Below are 18,855 nucleotides of genomic sequence, written 5' to 3' on the forward strand. Positions count from 1 at the left end.
ATCTGTCGACTGTAGTTGTATCTAAGAATGATACTTGGAGAGGTTGAGGAAGTAAACATACAGTTCCTGGTGTTATACTCAGCTTCTACAAAAAAAGTGCATCACAACTAACACAGAGCATTTCGCCAAGATCCAACTCCTGTACATTCAGTTAAAACAGAATCATAGAATATCAGGGTTGGAAGGGAACTCAGGAGGTCATCTCGTCCAACCCCCTGCTCAAAGCAGGGCCAATCCCCAGTTTTTGCCCCAGATCCCTAAATGGCCCCCTCAAGGATTGAACTCACAACCCTGGGGTTAGCAGGCCAATGCTGAAACCACTGAGCTATCCCTGAACTTCAAACATTATGTGCAAAACATCATCCAGTAACTCCCAAACATTGCCAGTTGGTATCACGTAGCTTCACGACACGATCCTTTCGGTCTCCCACACTCCTCCAGTTAAATGCTAATTGAAAACAGCACAGAGAAATTCTGACTCTCGGAAGTCAGGTGTTATCTTATTTTGGTCAATTGTTCATTGATATTTCCTGCTTTACGTTTCCAGAAAATAACTCCCAATTACATTGAATTTTGGCCTGTGTGTGTGGCTAAGTTTACACTATGAGCTAGGGGTGTGAGTCTCTCATCAAGCTATTGTGAATATAAATAGCAGTGTAGCTGTGGTAACATGGATAGTGGCAGATGAGGTGGCCACGGCTATTTTGCATAAAGAGAGAACAGAAGAAAAAACACAAAGAAGCTGGCTGACATAGGAGAAAGGAAAATGGAATAAAATAGAAAGCCAACAGAGATAAAACTAAGACAACAGGAAATAGATTCAAAACAGAGATACTGTATTCGACTTGCTATGAGACAGGAACGGAAACAAAGATGAAAATTAAAGGGACATATGAGGAAGCCAACACGGGACTAAAATAAGAGGAAAATAAGAAAAGCTCAGAGAGACAAAGACGAGGCAACACTGGACAATACACAAGTGAGCAGTGATACAGAGTGAGCAGTCTATAAGCAATAATACCAATTTAAGGGGAAGAATAAAAAAATAGTGCGTATGCATGTAGTTTAGATCAGTGTTTCTCAAAAGTTCTGGTACCAGGGACCAGCTTGCTGCCTTCCTAAACTGTGTCAGGGAGATCTCCGGGACGAGTGCTGGTCCACGTACCGGTCCTTGAGAAACACTGGTTTAGTCGACAGTGGTGAATGGTATTAAGCCACGTCCTGTAAAACCCACCACGTCACATGTCCCGGATGGTACGTGGTTCTCTGTGGGCACAAAATTGTGCTTATGGAAACAGTCTTACTGGTAACAGTTGCTGTAACACACTGTGAAGCTGTGTGCACTGGACCATCGTTGAAATGGGTTTTATTTCAAAGGCCGAAACACAAACTGTTCCATGAAGGAAACTGTCCCCATGTCATCTATGGAGCTGCATTTGGTGACTAAAGTTCCTAAATTTATTCCTGGCTCTACCATTGAATCTGTAAAATGGGGTTGATGATACCTATCTGTACAGGAGCATTATAGTATTAATGTTTGTAAAGTGCTTTGGGAACAATTGGCTTGATCTTGAAAGATGCATAGTGTCATCAACTCAAGCTCATTTCAGTAGCACCCTACAGGATCAAGCCCCAGGTATTGCAAAGTATTTCAGTTATTATTGTAGAAAGCCAGATGAAATTGCGGCCATTCCCCTAATTTTGGTAAGAGCTTTCTGAATGTCATGCACATGCAAAGGTTCTCACCGTGGAAGATCTTTAACTGTTTTCCCAAAGTCGGGATCTGATGCCGTTTCATGGCTCCCATCTTTCAGCTGATGAGCCTCGGAGATTCTCATAATGATGTAGCGCTGGGATCCTGAAAACATTGATGAAGGAAAGAGAAACTATATGAGAGGACGGCTTATGTGCCACACAAGTAGCAAATTCATGAGGGGAAAAAAGCATCATAGTATACACCTGATGTTTCCACGTAAAAGAGGATTTTTTTTCCTACAAATTTTTTTCCATTTTTTGTGTAAATGTTTTACCACTTCCCAACCAACAAAGAGCAGTTAGGTGCCCAACTCTCTTTGAAAGTTAATGGGAGTTGGGTGCTTGACTCCAATTTATGCCTTTAAAGCCCTCCGTCTCTCCAACCCCTTTGTCTCACATTTATCCCCAGTTCCCCGCTACTTGTTCATAAGAAGCATAAAGGGGCGGAACAGATAAAGGCAACAAAACACTGGAAAGACAGGTGGCTGTGAAATGGAAGGTGTGAAATCAATGTATAAATTACACTTCAAAATAAAAGAACTTTTTCCCCAGCCTATTGTTTCCCCATGCATTGGCATTCATCCAGAAGGGCAACATTTAGTCTGGCAGATATCAAAATAGGAGGAGACAGCCGCAGGAGTTAATGACAATCAAAGTATTATGCACATCTGCAGGACAGACAGAAAATGTCACATTATTTCAAGCATTGAGCAAATGAGAACAAAAGACAAAAGACAGAGATGGAGGGGAGGACAACAAGAGAGAAGCAAACAAAAGACCTTAATGGGGAACAAAATACATGGGTAAAATTGTATCCTTTTCCTTCCGCATGTACAGGCAGATATGTATAGCATGCAAACTGAGGCTAACTGCCTGAATGCAAGTGTTAGTGGCATAAAGGGCAGCATAAATAGCAGGCTGATAGTAACAAAACAAAGAAACAGGGTTCTGCCCCATTGGAGTAATTAACATCTAATGACGAAGTTCTTTCCACTCCAACCTAAAGCAGCCAATTTGCACGGCCTCCTCCATAGACTTATCAAATCTGTGACACTGAAATGAGAAACAAGGTTTGTATCCCAGCAGCAGTATGGCTCAGGCAATAGCTTCGCTGAAACACGGGCTAATGAGAAACAGCAGCCGTCCTCCATTAAGAAGATTCCCCAAGCGTTCCGCCTGAAGTTATTCAGGATTTCATTCTTCGTATACCTGGCAGCTGGCGAGGGTAACCCAGAATGGGAATGGCAGTAAGAAGGGCAGCAGCTCCAGCACCCAGGAATCCTATCCACCAGGCCCCTACCCAGAGAGTATTATCTGGAGTTAGATCAATTCTGTAAAAGAACAAAGGGGGGAAAGGCAGTTACCTAACTGGGACTGAACATAAGAGGCTTCACCCTAACACTGGCATGGATCAGGAGTAGCAGGTGAAGTCAGCAAAGTAAAACTGGGGCGCAAGGCAGAGGGCAATCTGCCCCCAAGTATATTTTGTGCACATGACAAACTGAAAACTTGGAGCCAAATTCTGCTCTTCCTGACACGAGTATAAATCTGAAGTAATTCCCCTGGTGGCAATGGAGATAGCAGATTTATACTGGTGCATCTGAGAGCAAATTTTAATCCTTGGATTTTACTTCTTACTGAAAAATAAAATTGCTGTCCAAGGGGGTTCTGTGCTGTAAGGAACTAAAGGAGACTTATCTTTACTATTAAAACATCACTATGGGCTAAATTTTAACTTTACAGCCTGCCTTAGGTAAGGGGCTGTGTGGAACTGTGCTATTCAAGGGGCAGACCCAGAGAATGAATTGAGACTCAGAGAGTGACAGCTCCACCCTGCTTTCCTTCCCCTGGGGAACTTGGGGTACAATATTTCTCTCCTTTGCCTTCCTTTTCACAGAAACAGCTTTCTCTCCTCCACGTGCCCAGACAGCTACCCTACCTGGCAAGTGGGGGGAACAGAACTAGGGCTCCTCCCACTCCCAGCACCTCCACCAAAGGGCTCGTCTACACTACTGTGCGGGGTCGATCTAAGATACGCAACTTCAGCTACATGAATAGCATAGCTGAAGTTGACGTACTTAGATCTACTTACCACGGTGTTCTCACTGCAGTAAGTCGACAGCTGACGCTCTCCCGTCTACTCAGCTTGTGCTTCTCATTGAGGTGGAGTACCGGAGTCGACAGGAGAGTGCTCAGCGGTCGATTTATCGCGTCTAGACTAGACGCGACAAATCGACCCCTGCTGGATCGATCTCTGGATCAACCGATTTGCAAGTAGTGTAGACAAGCCCTCATTCACTGCCAGCAGTGGAGTATCAGCTGAGTAGCCCCTGCTGTCTGTCACGTGGCTGCAGTAACAATCTGGCCAAGGCTAAGCAGGGGAATTACAGGGCTTTATCCCCCATATTCCCCTGTACGGCTGAGTAAGGACTGTGGCAAGAAGAACGACATGTGGCTGGGTGTTCTCAGCTGGAGTCAGTGCTCAATAGCAGTGTGAAAAGCACTGTCAGCCCCTGACATTCTCTTGTAAGTCAATCATAACAAAACCCAGTACAAAAGGCTGAACAAGATTGTGTATTCAGAACCCTCATCAAACTGTGCAATGGAAGCTCTGCCAAAGGGCTCTTTATTCGCAAATAAACTGCACAAATAATCCTTCTGAACTAAAGACAAATTCAAAGGCTGGCACAGGTGACTTCCATCGGTGACACAACCCCTGGGGCTGCCGCTTCAAAGCTGCTCCAAGCTCAGATGTTCCAAACACCTACGCGGTTTGCTAACAGTGTGTCTTATCACGAGAGAGGGGCAGAGTAAATTTAGGGCTTGGGTTTCATGACTGGAATCAAAGGGGAAGTAAAGTACTCCAGCGTTTCCCTTTCTGTATGTAACCAAAGAGCTGAAATCTGATCAATGTGTGTGGAAACAGCACAAAGCTTAGCTGAGAATATAACATCAGACGAACTCAAAAGGGCTCAGCATTTGAGGCCGGATTTGCAAGAGAGCCCAGCTCTTGTCTCGGCAGCTGAGCTGAATTCCAAACGTGCCCAGCACTCTATAGGTTCCATTGAGACCTATGGAGCGCCCACCACTTTGGTGACAAGAGCTGCTGGGAGCACTTCTGAAAATCTGCCTTTTTCATTTAGGTGCCAAAATGGGAGCTGAGCTCTGTTGAAAATCTGGCTGCTTCTTTAGGTGCAAAACTGGGAGATGTAGGTTGTTGAAACCATTGCAACCAGGTCGCTAATGTGGAGTTCCAAAATTTGTGCATACAAGCAGGCTTCTGAATGAATAAACAAGATATTTTTACACCTGGCTACCTATGCTCATGCTCAAATGTGAGCTTGCTACCATAAGCCACCCTATTATCTTGGCCAACACAATTTGTCCTTGGTACTTATATGGTCCCTGCTACTATAGTATCTCAACTAGGGTGACTGGATAGAAAGTGTGAAAAATCAGGATACTTTGGGGGGCGGGGAGGGAATAGTTTCCTATGTAAGACAAAGCCCCTAATATTGGGATGGTCCCGATAATATCTGGGCATCTGGTCACCCTAATCTCAGCACTTTATAATCTTTAATGTCTTTATCCTGACCACACCCCTGACAGATAGGGGAATACTATCATCTTAATTCCACAGGTGGGTAACTGAGGCACAAAGAGACTAAGTGACTTGCCCAAGGTCACACAGGAAAGCCATGGCAGAGCAGGCAATTGAATCCAGGTTTCCCAAGTTTTAGGCCAGCACCCTAACCTCTGGACCATCCTTCTGTTCAGACCCACAGCCCTATTGGCGACTATAACAGATCATTCATGACAATGAGCCTGAAAACACAAGTTGTTTAACACTGTATTTATCTCTGAGCACTCATCAGTTCTGGGTTCCATTTTCATTTCTATTTTTGTCACCGGGGCCTGTGTTCAATAGCAGATCAATCTTTTGCTACAAGGCTTGTTGTTGAAAGAAACAACAACAAAATGATCCAGTCTACTAATCTACCAAATGTCACAGCAAAATAACAGGCCAGGCTTGCTCTTAAAACGCTTTTGCAAGGATCATTCATCTGCTGCAAGTGAAAAAGAAAAAAACCTCGAAGTAAATCAAAGAGTGACTGCAGGATCATTGTGAGGCATAGTGGAAAAGGTGACATGCTGCATACACAGGGGAACTCATTCAAGAAATCCTCTTGCTCACCACAGCACAGCTACAGCACATGACAAACTACAAAGATGACGGATGTAGAAAAATAAGGCATGTGAGTAATTCTTTTCCATTAATGAAAACCCATCATTCTGGCTTTAACCATACCCACACATAGCCCACTTACAAATTCACTGCTGGACAAAACCCCTTTGAAGACAATGGGTATTTTTCCACTTAAGTTGCTAAAGGTTTCATTTAATTTTTTTTAAAGGAACTGCACAGCATAAAGGAAAAGCAACAAGCTTATTTTTACCAACTTACTGTTTGCCTATTTCAGTATAAATATTTAGAAACATTCCTCCTACCAGATAACCTGCTGCGGGCCCAAGGATTGCAGCAGTGTAGAAAATAGCTGAAAGAGAAAACAATCAGTGTTACAGATTCCTTGGCATTTTACTGAAAGCCCTGACTCTGCTCTTTCTTTAAGCTAGCCCTCAAATGAAACAGTGCAAAAAAACCCTAGGGTGACAGTAGGCACAGCCCTGGGCAAGGGAGTGGTATGAAAGTGCCAGGATCTTAAGTGCAGCCCTGGAAGGAAGTGTGCCTCACACAGGGCCATAACCAGGGTGAGGTGAGCAGGACAGCTGCCTCGGGCGCAAAACCGCAGGGGCAGAAAAATGGACCAGACAAATGCTGAAAAAAAAAATGGCAGCAAATATGCTTGCTTGCCCTGGGCGCTAAAATGGGGAGTTACAGCTCTGAACTCACACACACACACAGCTCTGGTGTTTCAGCTTCTTTCCGCTGTGGGGTAACTGTCAGTGGCTGGGAAGGCTATGGACTGCAGCCAGCAAAGACCATCCTTCATTTTGCAAGGCGGGATTCTGGACTGTAGGGGGCAGAAGAGCCTGGCTGGCTGTAGTTTACAGCAGGTTCACACAGCTGTGCCATGTAACATTTAGATGAAAATATATTCATTGTTGGGTGGTAAAAAGAATAACAAGACCCCCCCGCTTCTCATTCAGGGAAGACAGTAATTTCCTGCACGTCTTTACTAGGGGCAAATCATGACACTCCCCACACTGTCTCCACAAGTAGAGGAATTGAGCTATGGCTCTGCCTCCTTCCTGACCCTCCCTCCCCACATGCTCCAGCAAGGCAGTAAACAGGCCCGCAGACCTGGATTCGGATGGACTTGCATGGGCGTAAAGTCCAAGTTACATCTTTTCCATTTATTCCTCCCATGGTTGTGACATAGGCAAATGGACAATCATGTATTTGGGACTAGTCCAAGTACCCTTGGAGGCAATGCACGTTCATGTGTTTGTAAGATGGGAGCCTAAATTTGTTTCAGCAGAAAAACTACTATGTAATTTGGAGTCAACTTTTTTTATTATTTACCAGTCAAGGGCTCGATCCTGTTAGCACGGGCTCCCGGGCATAATGCTCACTACTGTGAATACTCCTGTCGTCTCACTACTGACTGTGGTAAGCAACGGGCATGGTAGTGACTGCAGGATTGGGGCCTACGTTTCGCTCTACCCCTCACTGCCATCAGAATATGACATGGACCACTGACCTGAACAGACCCTTGTGGACTCTTGTTATTTCTTCCTCTATCTCCATAGCCCTCTGGTATTACAGCTCGGGCCCGTAGGTTTGATCCAAAGCCAACTGAAATTAACTGGAGTCTTTCAATTGACTCCAGATTAGGCCCTTAGTGAACATGTTCCCTATCACACCAATTTACATTAGAGGCCTTTTGCAGTTGCCATATGATTAGCCATGCGTAGAAGAGGATCGTTATTATTATCAATGCCCTTCTCATGTTGTAGCACTAAAGGGAGAAATGTGATCTTGAGGATAGCATGCTTTGGGGAAGGACGAAGAACCAGTGGATTGTGTTCTAAGTGTAGAAGCTGAGGTTGGCCCTTTAAATTCATATACTTGGTCAGATGTCTGAGCTCTGCAATGTCCAGACATATATGGCGGGGAGGGGGGGAATGAACCTGGAGATTTAAAGTAATGCATCTAGTTGCTGTAATATTCAGGCAACTCAAAACATTCTTCTTGCCTGTAAATAACTGGAGAGAAAGCTCAGAATCTTCCAGCCTGTTGCTTCCCCTCTCCTATTTTCATCTCTTCTGATATTTGGAACAAATTACTTGGATTACCCCTGGTGAGCTCTTCTAGCACTTTACATTCGGGGCCAACACAAATGCATTTGATTTCTCTTCAGCCAATATGACTGAAGAGAACAGAAGGCTCTTCCTCAGTAGGCTACTTGACTTACCGATATACACAGGGGAGTAGTTAGACTTGACATTTTCATCTAAATAGGTCACTCCAAGAGTGTAGAGTGGTGTCGCTCCAATACCATGCAGGAACTGCCCAAGCATGAAGACAAATCTGTAGTTTGAGAGGATCGACGTGCTTTCCGCACACTGCACGCTGTGGTTGGAAGAGCACATGCCGGTCTCTTCCGAGAAGTGTACTTCATACTGGCTAGTGGTGAAATGGGGCAATGCAAAGACAATGGATCCTACTCCCATAATGAGCACTCCCCATCCCAGCCACCGTGGTTTATGCCCATTGCCCCCAAAGTAACTGACAAACGTCAAGCAGACACATGCTGCTATGTCGTAAGAGCTTGCAATCAGTCCGCTCTGGTAGCTGTGCAGGTCAAAGCGCCGTTCTATTGAGGTGATGACTGTATTAATGAAGCCATTCACTATCATCCCTTGCAAAAAAGAAGCCACACAGAGGAATAACAAGACACCCTTAGGTGTGTTGAAGAACTGTAAACAAGCAGGCGTGAAAGCCCCCCACCCACACTCAAGTTTGTCTCCTTCGGAGGAGACATATTTAACTCCTTTGTGGCACTGGCTTTTCTTTTCGGATGCTGCATCACAGAGAGGTTTCACATAAGAATCTGAAGGGCTGTTTGTGTTGGAATATAAAGTATCATTGCTCAGTGGTGTGTTACAAGGCTCCTTTAAGCTGTTCTCAACTGGACTGGATGCGCTGGTTACAATTAAATTCTGGGGGGGACTGAATTCATTTTCTCCTGTCAAATTATAAGACATTTCCATCAAAGCTTGTTTGGCTGTTTCTGGCTGAGGATCTTTTACACGGTGCAGTGACGATTTGGCTCCCAGTGTGTTGCAATTTATGGCCAGTTGTAAGCAGGCAGAGGGTGAATGTCAGGTTCCGGACCACTTCATTCTGTGGCAAGAACATCAGAAGAAGTTAGCAAACGTGACGTGCCAAGCAGTTCACCATTCTCACTGATTTCTGTACCAAACCTTTATTTCTGAACCAATTCTCCCACCAAGTTTAGCAAAACACTCAAGCTGCAGTGAGGACTTTGGATTTACCCAAAGCCTAATCCTGCCAATGGACTGAAATATGCAGAGTCACCTTGAAAAAGGAATAAGAAAACCCACTGTACATTAAATGATAGTCACGGGCAACATAACATTCTTACAGAAGCAAGGGGATTCTACGTTAATTCAGCAGCAATGTCTCCCTGTTCCCTTAATACTACAACCATTTATGCGGAAAGTGTATCTCAGTGTGTCTCATGCCAGGGGATACGGGGACAAATTCTCTTCTCAGATACATATGTGCAACTTCCATGGAATCTGAGGGCAGAATGCAGCTGCTAGTCGTTCTGACAATGTTCCGCGCAGATGCAAGAAGGTATAGAACCAAACTCAGACCATGCCCAGCCAATTTGTCTGTTTTGTCTACCTTGGGCTCTTGGCTGTCCTGCGGCCTCTGGTCCTGGCCAGACAGGACCGGACTGAGTGGCCTCCCTCTGAGCGGGTGAACAAAGGACCGTTACAGGGCGCGCAGCACACTAAAGTTTTGCCTATGGGCACCAGATTGTCTTGAGCAGCCTATGGTTGCAATTTAAGGTAAAACAATAGTGGTTCCTATTTGGGACCTTCGGAAGGGTGGCAGTCCAATAATGGACGGTTAGGGTTAGGTTTCCTCAGGCCTAGTGTCATCTCTATTGAAGACAAATATGGTTTCCAGGCCAGTGGTGTGTCTCATTGGGGCACTTCTGCAGTGGCTCGGAATCACAGGACAGGATTCTAGTCAGTGTAAATCTGAATTAATTCCATTGGCTGGAGTGGAATTACTTTAAGGACTTGTCCACTTCGGGACACTCAGGAAAATGAATCTGAATTAACTAAAGGTGTGACTTTAAAGTGGATTAGTTAAACTGCATGAAACCTCTGTGTGGGTTCATTCAGAATTACAGTGGCCTTACTTTAGTTTAGTTTGAACAGAGGTTTCATGCAATTTTACCAATCCGCTTTAAAGCCATATATTTAGTTAATTCAGATTAATTTTCCTCAGTGTCCCTTGTGTAGACAAGCCCTAAGTTTACAACTGGTGTAAGTGAAATCAGCATCTGGCCCAAGTTGCTTACCCTTGATAGACAACGTACAGGAAAAGAACAGGGATGCAGCAAAGGCAGACGGATTGCAAGGTGACAGGCAGCATGCATCTGATCATTTCCACCATTTGTACTTGTTTTAATGTGTAAAGACAGAATCATTCTTTAACCTTCTCTGGGGAGAGGAGCAGAGGTATGGCAGTGGAGGAAAGTCCTTTTGAACAAGTGAGTCTGACGTGGAAGAGGGCATGTCATTTGAATAGCTGTAAACCGCTGATTGCTGCAGTGGCCCTAAAGCAACAAAAGAACGGCTTGTCCTGGTAATCAATGCAGATGTGACCCCAGTATAACCCTGTTCTGTATTAAGAAACTTTTAACAATTGCTATGTAGAAACCATAAATTTCACATTGTAAAAGGTCCCATGCGCTCATTTTTGGATATTGTTTAATAACAGCTTGTAACTATCACAAGAACTTTCCACACTTGATCAATTTTATTTCAGGCCCTGAGATCTATTTGCAATTATTCTGTGAAGTCCTCTCTATAGCTAGACTGTACATGCCATTTTAAAGCCAGCCGGAGGGCACAGACAGCTGACTATAAACTGATTACTGATGTGGATTGCCTACTCTCAAAGAGGTTCTTACACTGAGTACTCTTGGTGGCTCCAGTTTCCCCGTAACTGGTTGTGAAATACACTAGTTGAACTATAATATATGGAGACAGTGAGGAGCCCCATTGAATATTGGTCTTAAATAAATTAGAAAATAAGATATTTGAATTTTTTAGGGCAGGATATTTTCAAAGCATCCATATTTCATATTCAATCCCTGAATGTCAGGCTGTTGATGAACCTGTGACGTGCTGCCAACACTTGCACAAGAAGCTCCTATAAAAACGTTCCCGTTTAGACTGCAATAAACCTCATGTACCATCAGTGCCATGGGCTTGCAGAGAGCAGGGGTGAAGGAGAAGAGGAAACTGTTTGTTTGTTTTCCCTTTAAAACAAAAACACTTTCTGATCATCTGAACCCAGGGGGAAAGCAGCTGCACTCGGCAAACCAATTAGTATTAAGCTGCATTTTGCTGGAAACACTTACAGATTATTTCTTTATATTATATATATATATAAAAATACACACACACACACACACACTGATTGCACCAGCTTGGTATAGATTCACAGCTCTGTGTGTCTGGGTGTGTGAGAATCTGACACCCAGAAAGCCACTGGGACCAACTTTCAGAGTAACAGCCGTGTTAGTCTGTATTCGCAAAAAGAAAAGGAGTACTTGTGGCACCTTAGAGACTAACCAATTTATCTGAGCATAAGCTTTCGTGAGCTACAGCTCACTTCATCGGATGCATACTGTGGAAAATGGAGAAGACATTATAAACACAGAGACCATGAAACAATACCTCCTCCCACCCCACTCTCCTGCTGGTAATAGCTTATCCAAAGTGACCACTCTCCTTACAATGTGTATGAAAATCCGGGTGGGCCATTTCCAGCACAAATCCAGGTTTTCTCACCCCCCATACACACACAAACTCACTCTCCTGCTGGTAATAGCTCATCCAAACTGACCACTCTCCTTACAATGTGTATGATAATCAAGGTGGGCCATTTCCAGCATAAATCCAAGTTTAACCAGAACGTCTGGGGGGGGGGGGGGGGGAAACAAGGGGAAATAGGCTACCTTGCATAATGACTTAGCCACTCCCAGTCTCTATTTAAGCCTAAATTAATAGTATCCAATTTGCAAATGAATTTCAATTCAGCAGTTTCTCGCTGGAGTCTGGATTTGAAGTTTTTTTGTTTTAAGATAGCGACCTTCATGTCTGTAATTGTGTGACCAGAGAGATTGAAGTGTTCTCCGACTGGTTTATGAATGTTATAATTCTTGACATCTGATTTGTGTCCATTTATTCTTTTACGTAGAGACTGTCCAGTTTGACCAATGTACATGGCATAGGGACATTGCTGGCACATGATGGCATATATCACATTGGTGGATGTGCAGGTGAACGAGCCTCTGATAGTGTGGCTGATGTTACTAGGCCCTGTGATGGTGTCCCCTGAATAGATATGTGGGCACAGTTGGCAACGGGCTTTGTTGCAAGGATAGGTTCCTGGGTTAGTGGTTCTGTTGTGTGGTATGTGGTTGTTGGTGAGTATTTGCTTCAGGTTGAGGGGCTGTCTGTAGGCAAGGACTGGCCTGTCTCCCAAGATTTGTGAGAGTGTTGGGTCATCCTTCAGGATAGGTTGTAGATCCTTAATAATGCATTGGAGGGGTTTTAGTTGGGGGCTGAAGGTGACGGCTAGTGGCGTTCTGTTATTTTCTTTGTTAGGCCTGTCCTGTAGTAGGTGACTTCTGGGAACTCTTCTGGCTCTATCAATCTGTTTCTTCACTTCTGCAGGTGGGTATTGTAGTTGTAAGCAAATAGAATAAATAAAAGAATAAATGGACACAAATCAGATGTCAAGAATTATAACATTCATAAACCAGTCGGAGAACACTTCAATCTCTCTGGTCACGCAATCACAGACATGAAGGTCGCTATCTTAAAACAAAAAAACTTCAAATCCAGACTCTAGCGAGAAACTGCTGAATTGGAATTCATTTGCAAATTGGATACTATTAATCTAGGCTTAAATAGAGACTGGGAGTGGCTAAGTCATTATGCAAGGTAGCCTATTTCCCCTTATTTTTTCCTACACCCCCCCCCCCCAAGACGTTCTGGTTAAACTTGGATTTATGCTGGAAATGGCCCACCTTGATTATCATACACATTGTAAGGAGAGTGATCAGTTTGGATGAGCTATTACCAGCAGGAGAGTGAGTGTGTATGGGGGTGGGGGGTGAGAAAACCTGGATTTGTGCTGGAAATGGCCCACCTGGATTTTCATACACATTGTAAGGAGAGTGGTCACTTTGGATAAGCTATTACCAGCAGGAGAGTGAGTTTGTGTGTGTGGTTTTTGGAGAAAAAAAAAAGGGGGGGGGTGAGAAAACCTGGATTTGTGCTGGAAATGGCCCAACTTGATTATCATACACATTGTAAGGAGAGTGATCACTTTAGATAAGCTATTACCAGCAGGAGAGTGGGGTGGGAAGAGGTATTGTTTCATGGTCTCTGTGTATATAATGTCTTCTGCAGTTTCCACAGTATGCATCCGATGAAGTGAGCTGTAGCTCACGAAAGCTTATGCTCAAATAAATTGGTTAGTCTCTAAGGTGCCACAAGTACTCCTTTTCTTTTTGGGACCAACTTGTGTGCAAAGTAGGTGTTTGTGGCTGTAGAGTACAGGTGCAAATAGTGAGTGTGCAATTTCACACTGCCAAAACAAATGCTGACCTTGGAAAATTCAGGCCTATGGTGCTATGAGAGGTATGGACCTTATGCCAATGTTATTAACTATTTCACTGCTGATCATTTGGGGTTTGATCCTGCAAGTTGCTAAGCACTCTGGGCCCCGATCCTGTCTTCAGTAGTTCAAGAACTCACATGCTTAAATTTAAGTGTTTCTGGATCACAGCAGAAAGTGCCTAGCAACTTTCTGTACTGAGCTCTTTACCAGGAATGTCCAGCTACTGTGGGACTGCGTGTGGAGTGTAGATTTGTGACCAGAATAGAGAACAACCATTCTTTTTGTTTTCCCAGTTGAATTCCTTTCAACAGGCTGATAATCTAAGAACGTGTTCACATTTCATGAGTCATTTTCACCAAGATAAAATTTGTACTCCTCTTGAATGTCAGTTCTAAATCCTCCAGGCTACTGCCAGCACGTGCTAACACTGAAACTAACCACACACTTTGAAATTTAAATGCAGTGCCAATTTTTTAAAAAAAGTATCATCATAAAACGGTAATGTCATAAATATAAAGCTATCTGTGATTTTTTTTAGCCCTGTGGCCTTATTTCTGCTATCATCCTTCATTTATTTTCACTTCTTTTAATACAGAACAGGAAGCAATAAATAAAAATGCATCAACGTTCTAGCTACATTAAAGTAAAAACATGGCTACTGGCTTGAGAGAATCTAGGCTATACACTAGAAAAAAATATTCCGATGACCTTCTATACTATGCACCAGTTTCTTTACTGAAGTTTACTTTAGCATGAAGCCATAAAAAAATCAGTCTCCCAGAGTGTATGTATAAATGTATCATTTTTGCAAGCTCATCTTTCTGGTATTCTCATTACACTTGCTCCTAATAATCTAAATATAATAAACTCTTAAACTATGGATGTGTGTTGTGGTTTACAAACCCCCACACCCTGGGCAAGCAGGGGTTAAAGAACTGCTCTGGGCTCAGCCAGCCCCGCCTGCTACACCTGTAGGAAATGCTCCAAATGGGGAAGGATTTAAAGGTGGAGGAGCAGCTCAACTGGGGGCAGACCAGAGAAGAGAGCAGACTGGCGCCCTGTAGCTCCAGCAGCAGAGAGCTAAGGGCAAGACAATCTCTCCACACGACAACTGCCCAAAGGTCCCTCCTTGAGGGAATGGAGGCCCTGCTGCTGAGTCAGCTTGAGAGGGAAGCATTTCCCTCTCCCTCTCATAGGGACTCCGAGTTTTGTTCATTGCCCTCTGTTTTGTTTCAATGACCCCAGCAGGTGAAAGCCCTAGGACACAGCTGGCCCAGGAGGGTGGGTGGGCCATACCACTGAAGGAGGAATTTGCTGCCCAAGAGAGGAAGAGAGCTATACACACCCATCCAAAGCTGTCTTGTGGTGAGCAGACACCCTTCACTCCGCCTAAATGCAGATGGTGACCATGGGACCATTGCGGGGGGCAGGCAGGACGTGGCCCAGGGAGGGCAGCCATAAGCAGCCCAAGATGTCAGATCACTCATAGTCCTCAAAGAGCCCTGGGTTGGAGCCCAGTGGTGTGGGAGGGCCCGGACTCCCTTACCAACAACCCCTCTGCAAGTCATGGGCCTACGCTCTGACCACTAGGCAATGCTACCCTACTGACCAACCCCCTGAGAGAGGACCGTCACAGGATGTCTTATCTGATTATTTTCCCACACAGAGAAACTTCATTCTTCAAACTGTCAGCACCATCTGCCTTTGTAGTCATATCCTGACTGACTCAGTTTGCAACTACATGCCGCAAGAAGGAAAACCATACTGCTTGAATATAATGTCCAGCAAACCAATTTTTACCTAGGAAAGTAATTTAAGAATAGGGTCATATTAAGTAGGAGCAATTCACTTCCATAGGTGAGTGTACCTCCTTCAGAGGACAGAATACAGCCTTTAGAAAAGAGCGCTTGATTTAACTACATACAATTCCTAATTGTCACTCTTTATAGGGACCACACAAGTATGGCTTTTCACTGATCTTGATTTTTAATCACTCAGTTGATAATTTCCAGATTTTAAATACGTCTAGATTACTTTGCATACTGATTACTGTAAACTATACATTTACCCATCTTTCAGAAAGATTACAGCTAAACTATGCTCTCTAACTCTCCTGTAAACTTTCTTTCTTGTGAACTTTCTTTTCTTGGCTTGCATTTGATTATGAGATTAGTAAAGGTCCTCCCCCTTCTCCTCCCACCAAAAAAAAATATTTGGCTTTATATCAACAGTGAAAATAACAAAGGTTTTCATTGGATTATCATTGAATATAGCACAGTAAGTCACAGGACCAAAATTAAAAATACTCTGGAACTCGGCTGCGGACCTCAATTAGACGAATGTTATGAGTTAGCTGATAATTGGCATCTGACGTAATCCTATTTGCTGAAGCATGCCCAACAATAGTTAATCTTCCTTTTTACTCTGTGGCAGTTGGACTTTTATAGGGTCTTACTGCAGCAAATGACATCCTTTCACAATTTAAGCTTTCCCATCGGTGAAAGCGGCTTATGCTATATGGGTCAACACTGAAGTATTGTGTAAGATCATAGTGTCATAAGGAATATTTGCTGAGTAATTGAATAAAAACCAAGCCCCTTCTTCATGAGTGAGGAAGGCTTATTGATTCTAACCATCCATCCATGACTCCCTGGTCCCATGGCTTCCTACCAGCATCTGTGACTCCAAATCATTTTGTTTCAGGCTAGACTGGGGAAAACAGAGCCAGGTGGCTGAGATGCTTGGTGGGTCACACCAGGCCCCATAGCAACTGCAAAGCCTTTCCCTGTGGGAATAATGGCCTGTGGATCAACCAAGTTGCAAAACCATTTACTGCCCCCTGCAGGCCTGCCCTTGCCTTGCTGTCAATTCACCTTCATGACAGCATGCCAAGAGCTGATCTCTATAGCAACCCCTCCTGTATGGGTTCTGCACATCCTTAACCTCTCCCCCTCACCTGTTCTCCTGCATGCGGTGCAAGACAGAAATCGTCATTGCTGCATGCTCCAAATACATTAGTCTGAGCAGGAAATACAAGGCATAGCATGTAGAGCAAACAGTCAATGAGTTATGTGTAGCCCCAAAATATGGTTCATTAGAGTATTAGGCACTGTACTGGTTTCAGTACTTCTCATACCGTGTAGGAGTGATAGTCATTGTGTCCCGTTCTCTTATGCAGGGTGTCCTGAACCAGTTAAAACAACTGACGACAACATATGGTGCCCAACCTAAATCCTAAACCCGAACACCTCAGACTTTAGGGAAGTTCAGATCGTGATCCAAATTTTGCATCTCAGGCCCATCCATCACTCAAGAACAGGTCAAGGTCTTCTGGCCCCATCTGGTTAATTTATCTTAGTAACATGTACTGAATTTTTCATGGATTACTTGGGTTATGAGGATTATCCATATTATTTCTGTCACAGATAATAAACTCCATATGGATAAAGTGTAATCCACTCATTGGTTTATGAATGGCAAAGCCTCCCAAGGAGTGTCACAAATCCACATGATTCTTCTGTGAACTGGCTTTTGCACTAAGAGTGCTGATATAGGTAAAAGATGGAAAAAAAGAACTTGTACAATATACTGACTATGTTGGGATTGTTCCCTGGTACGTGTGACACTGTAAATAATTTCACTATCCTAAAATGGCTAAAGGCCTGAGATCTTTTACTTTGTAATCAGTCTGGGAAACAGTGAGCAAGAGTTGGCCTCAAGAAAATATAGTGCATTTAATAATTGCAAGCTAATAGTATATTTCAGATAAACACCCCCCCACAGTTTGACAAAGGCTCACTGTGTTTCGTTGGGGCTGTGCAAGTGTGATAAAGGGCAAAATTTGGCTCTCCGTATGAAAGTAATTTACTCCATTCCAAGGCCAGACGAGACAATTGTGATCATCCTAAGAGCTATCTTCTTCATACTGGGAGGTCCCTTCCTCCCTCATTAGTCCCACTGGAGTCTATAGCACCACTTGAGGAGCAGGGACTACTCAATGCGTGTCAGACTAGTAGCATCTGATCTTAAATGACCACTTTAGGAAGGCTCTATAATAAAATAAAATGTTATTAATAAATAAAGCTTAGCACTTACAGAGCACTTTGCACTTCTTCAATGCATTTTGCAATCATTAACACATTTATTTAATAATATTATTTTCTCACATAATGTGTTTTGATGGGTTTCAATTAGTTGCTTGAAAACACGTTGAAGATGAATCAACCCACCTTTTCAGAGCGTATTTATTTATTTCAGTTTATCCATGCAACGATAAAAGTGCCTGTGCGTGGATCTAGGGGTCTTAGACAGACTCTAACAACACACAGTTTCAATTCAAGGAAGAGATTTAACAGCATAACTTTCATTCTGGCAGAGAGAACATTACTCAAACATAAAAAGTTTGGCCTTCAGTAATATAATACCCAAACCTCTTCCATTAATACCATTCCTCTTTTAATGCCTTTCTCCCCAAAAGTTTGAGCAAACATATGTAAAAGTGTGTGTTCAGTTGTTGTGCTCATCATCCTGTAAAGTAATGATGCTCAAATGTGGCCAGTTGGATGTTAAGTGAGTGCACATTTACTGTGATGCAAGATAATTTGCCCATGCAAAATTAGTCCAGTGCACATGGACTTTTGTTCACATGTATTTCTGAAAAAGAGCTAAGTATTATTGTTTTCAAGCAGTTAGGTTCTTTAATCATATCTAGATAAATTCACTGGTCAGAATAAAATTGCAGCATAAAACCTTTAAAAATCAGCTTTTCCAAACTGTTGTCACAGTGTAACTGTGAATGTCTCCTTTTTTAAGGAGAGGGGAAAATATATTAATCACAATGTGGATACTACTGTGGCTTGACGTTTTAATGCCAACTACTCTATCTCTCACTTCTGTACCCTCTCTCTATATTCATTAACCAAAGTAGAAACCTGTCTCCAAAATCTATATGCCAACAACTTTTTCAAAAACCACTGATTAGCAAAAAATAGATAAATCTCTTTCTCTCTCAACTTGCTCTGAAAGTACGTATCTATTCAGTAGACACATCACTGTTTTACTATCAAACCTCAAAAGAGCAGTAAAAAGAAGTCTAGCATCCTTTTCCACACTTTATATTTTTGAAAATATTCATCATTAGTGAAATGAAATATCATTACCAGGCATAGTCTTTG

The 18,855-nt window shown here is 43.2% G+C and overlaps 1 protein-coding gene across 3 annotated transcripts in view; it reads right to left on the reverse strand.

Moving 5' to 3' along the window:
* Positions 1 to 18,855, reverse strand: part of SLCO4A1 (solute carrier organic anion transporter family member 4A1) — a 45,560-nt gene that overhangs the window by 12,705 nt on the left and 14,000 nt on the right. For all 3 annotated transcript variants that reach the window (XM_073309120.1, XM_073309121.1, XM_073309122.1), the window contains 4 exons: positions 8,193 to 9,124; positions 6,221 to 6,311; positions 2,965 to 3,086; positions 1,747 to 1,858 (listed from right to left, as the gene is read on the reverse strand). In XM_073309120.1, coding sequence (XP_073165221.1) covers positions 1,747 to 1,858; positions 2,965 to 3,086; positions 6,221 to 6,311; positions 8,193 to 8,991 — 1,124 coding nt within the window. In that variant the 5' untranslated portion in view covers positions 8,992 to 9,124. The remainder of the gene's footprint in view (positions 1 to 1,746; positions 1,859 to 2,964; positions 3,087 to 6,220; positions 6,312 to 8,192; positions 9,125 to 18,855) is intronic.

The sequence above is a fragment of the Lepidochelys kempii genome, chromosome 13, assembly GCF_965140265.1.
Source record: "Lepidochelys kempii isolate rLepKem1 chromosome 13, rLepKem1.hap2, whole genome shotgun sequence".
Classification (NCBI taxonomy): Eukaryota; Metazoa; Chordata; order Testudines; family Cheloniidae; genus Lepidochelys; species Lepidochelys kempii.